Source organism: Papaver somniferum, chromosome 3 (assembly GCF_003573695.1).
Source record: "Papaver somniferum cultivar HN1 chromosome 3, ASM357369v1, whole genome shotgun sequence".
NCBI classification, from domain to species: Eukaryota; Viridiplantae; Streptophyta; class Magnoliopsida; order Ranunculales; family Papaveraceae; genus Papaver; species Papaver somniferum.
Window position 1 is genome coordinate 28,872,678 of NC_039360.1, and position 2,508 is coordinate 28,875,185.

At 35.4% G+C, this 2,508-nt stretch overlaps 1 protein-coding gene across 1 annotated transcript; it reads left to right on the forward strand.

Moving 5' to 3' along the window:
- Positions 1-1,648: 1,648 nt before the first annotated feature.
- On the forward strand, positions 1,649-1,999 carry LOC113359214. The gene has a single exon (XM_026602885.1). It carries the CDS (start codon positions 1,649-1,651, stop codon positions 1,997-1,999), a length of 351 nt encoding a protein of 116 aa, XP_026458670.1.
- Positions 2,000-2,508: the final 509 nt, after the last annotated feature.

Here is a 2,508-nt window from a genome sequence, read left to right on the forward strand (position 1 = left end):
CTTTTTATGATTTTAAGCTACAAAAGTGAGATTAAACATAAGATAGAAGTGTACCCTCCTCATCCATAGAATCAAATACAAGCTTTTGTCTCATTTTCCCCTTCTCCTTCTCCAAAAAAATCTAACTTTCTTTTTCTTACTCAAAAATTTTCATCTACACAAATTTATAAGTAAATAATCTTAAAACTAATCACTAATCAGAATTATTTTAACTAATCATTAATATTAACACTAATCCTAAAATGTCAGATTTGCCATTAAAAATATTGGTTAAGGGAGTTTCTGATTTTGATATTTCACATTCTTTTTTGTTTTTATTAGGTATACCTAATAAGATTCATGTACGTTCAAAATCATAGTTCATAAACAAAGTCTCCGAAGGTGTATCCGTGAAACCAGTTATATATAGAACCCCATTGATCCCTACAATATACATTTTTGTGCTTGCAAATGCATCCAGAATTCCAAGCTGTCTGATCACCCAATCTTACATTTGGGGTGAGCATTTTCACACATCTAAAACGACTAGTTGAATGTGAGAAATCAAAGGAAAATGTCAAGAAAAAGAGGCGTTCATTGGGGAAGCGAGTGCCTTGCTGCGAATGGACGGCTATGAAACTAGAAACAAAGAGACAATAAAATGGTCCAGGCTTCTTCACATCCAGCACTCTTTTGTTGCGTCTTTCACATCGGCAGCTTCGAACTGTGTATCTGCGTCCCTGTTTCCTATTGCTAATTCCAAACGAAACGTGAATTTCACAGGCACACCATGACCACGGACATAAATATCTTTCAAACACACGGACTGGAATGAATTAATGACGCTAGAATTTTCAAATTCAAGGGGACGAATACGACCTCCACTTTCCTTGTGATTGTGATTTGAAGATAAGAAGACATTTTACCTCCATTATTGGAATTTATTACCTTCAATAAAAATAAGATAAAATCTGACGTGATATCTTCTATTTTCTAACATAAATTTCATTATCGGTAATCATCAGCAAGGAAGAATATTTCTTTATTAGAGAAAATGGACCGGTAATAATACTGGTTTAGATACAAACGGTAATTAATCAATCAATCAATTTTTTAAATTTAACAAATATTTCTCAGCCATCTCCTCTTTTGTAACCACACTCTCTGGACGTGTCTGTGATGGAGAATACAATATACATTCAACAAATAGGAGGCAATTGGCAGGCACTTTCTGAGAAAACCAGTAAGGTCATTTTGGTCATCGACCTCTCCTTTTTTCCCCAACACAAACCCTTTTGGTCAACCCACCTTAACGCTCATCATCGTATTACCCACTTTAGTACTCTCATCACCGTCACAACAATCCAACAAAATTCGGGTTTATCACTTTTCACTCACGTTAAATGCGAGTCAACAAAATCAAACTTCAACCGGTTTCCTGTTCCCCTTCCTCATCCCCTCCAGACACAAAGCCTCTTGGTCAACCTGATATAGACGGTAAAAGCGAAAAAAGCGAACCTAGATCCACGTGGACTATCTTATCCTTTTCCTTAATTTTACCTTTTGTTCCTCCCCATAAATCCTCCTCCGTTTCCTCCTCATTTATTCATCTTCATCTTTACCAAATTCTAAATCTCATTCTCTGCAACTATCCAAAATCTCAGTTTTAATGGCGACTTCTGCAATTTCATTCCGTCCAGTAATCAAAGCTTCTTCATCAGGCAACGGAAAACATGATTTGAGCAAACAAAGGACTCAAGCTTCTCCACCTTCATCAGCTAATTGGTGGACACCAATTTTTGGTTGGAAACAAGAAACTGATTATATTGAGAATTCATCATCATCAAAACCTTCTGGTTCTGGATCTGCTAATAAATTCATGCCTGGTTGTTTTACTGAGGAGAAAGCTAAACAGCTTCGTATCAAAGCAATGGAATCTGCTAATTTTCATGATATTATGTATCATTCTGCTATTGCTTCTCGTCTTGCTTCTGATGTTCCCATCCGTAATGATCTCTAGCTTTACGCTCTTCTCCAAATCACCCGGTATAATTCCGGCGCCGGATTGTTTTAGTTAACGGCGGATTTTAGGGTTTTTTTACCTTTTTTTTTTAGGATTTTTGTTTTCTGTTTGAAATGTATGAATCAAATCAATCAAAATCAGTCGACTTTACCACTATTTGATGTTCTTGTTTGTGTCTCTTTGGATTTCAACATCATCAGTACATAAATAAAAAAAACATTGATATTAAATGATTTTCCACCATTAGATGATGTATGTTCATGATTTCATCATTCAATCATAGATCTGAATTGTTCTTTAGCTGTAAATATCTAAATCAACGGTTCCTGTAGTTGTTAAAAATCTACGTAACCAGATCCAACGATTACTGTAGAGTGTAGATTTATTTGCAAGAATTTTGATGAGGACATGTTACTGACGGGTGTCACCGGTCTAATCTTAAGAACCGGTTTTGGATTATTAACGTATATTTTTTGTCGAGATATTATCCCTTTTTTGAGAGAAGG

Coding starts and splice junctions, on each gene's coding strand:
- LOC113359214 (XM_026602885.1), top strand. CDS start 1,649: ATGGCGACTTCTGCAATTTCATTCCGTCCAGTAATCAAAGCTTCTTCA.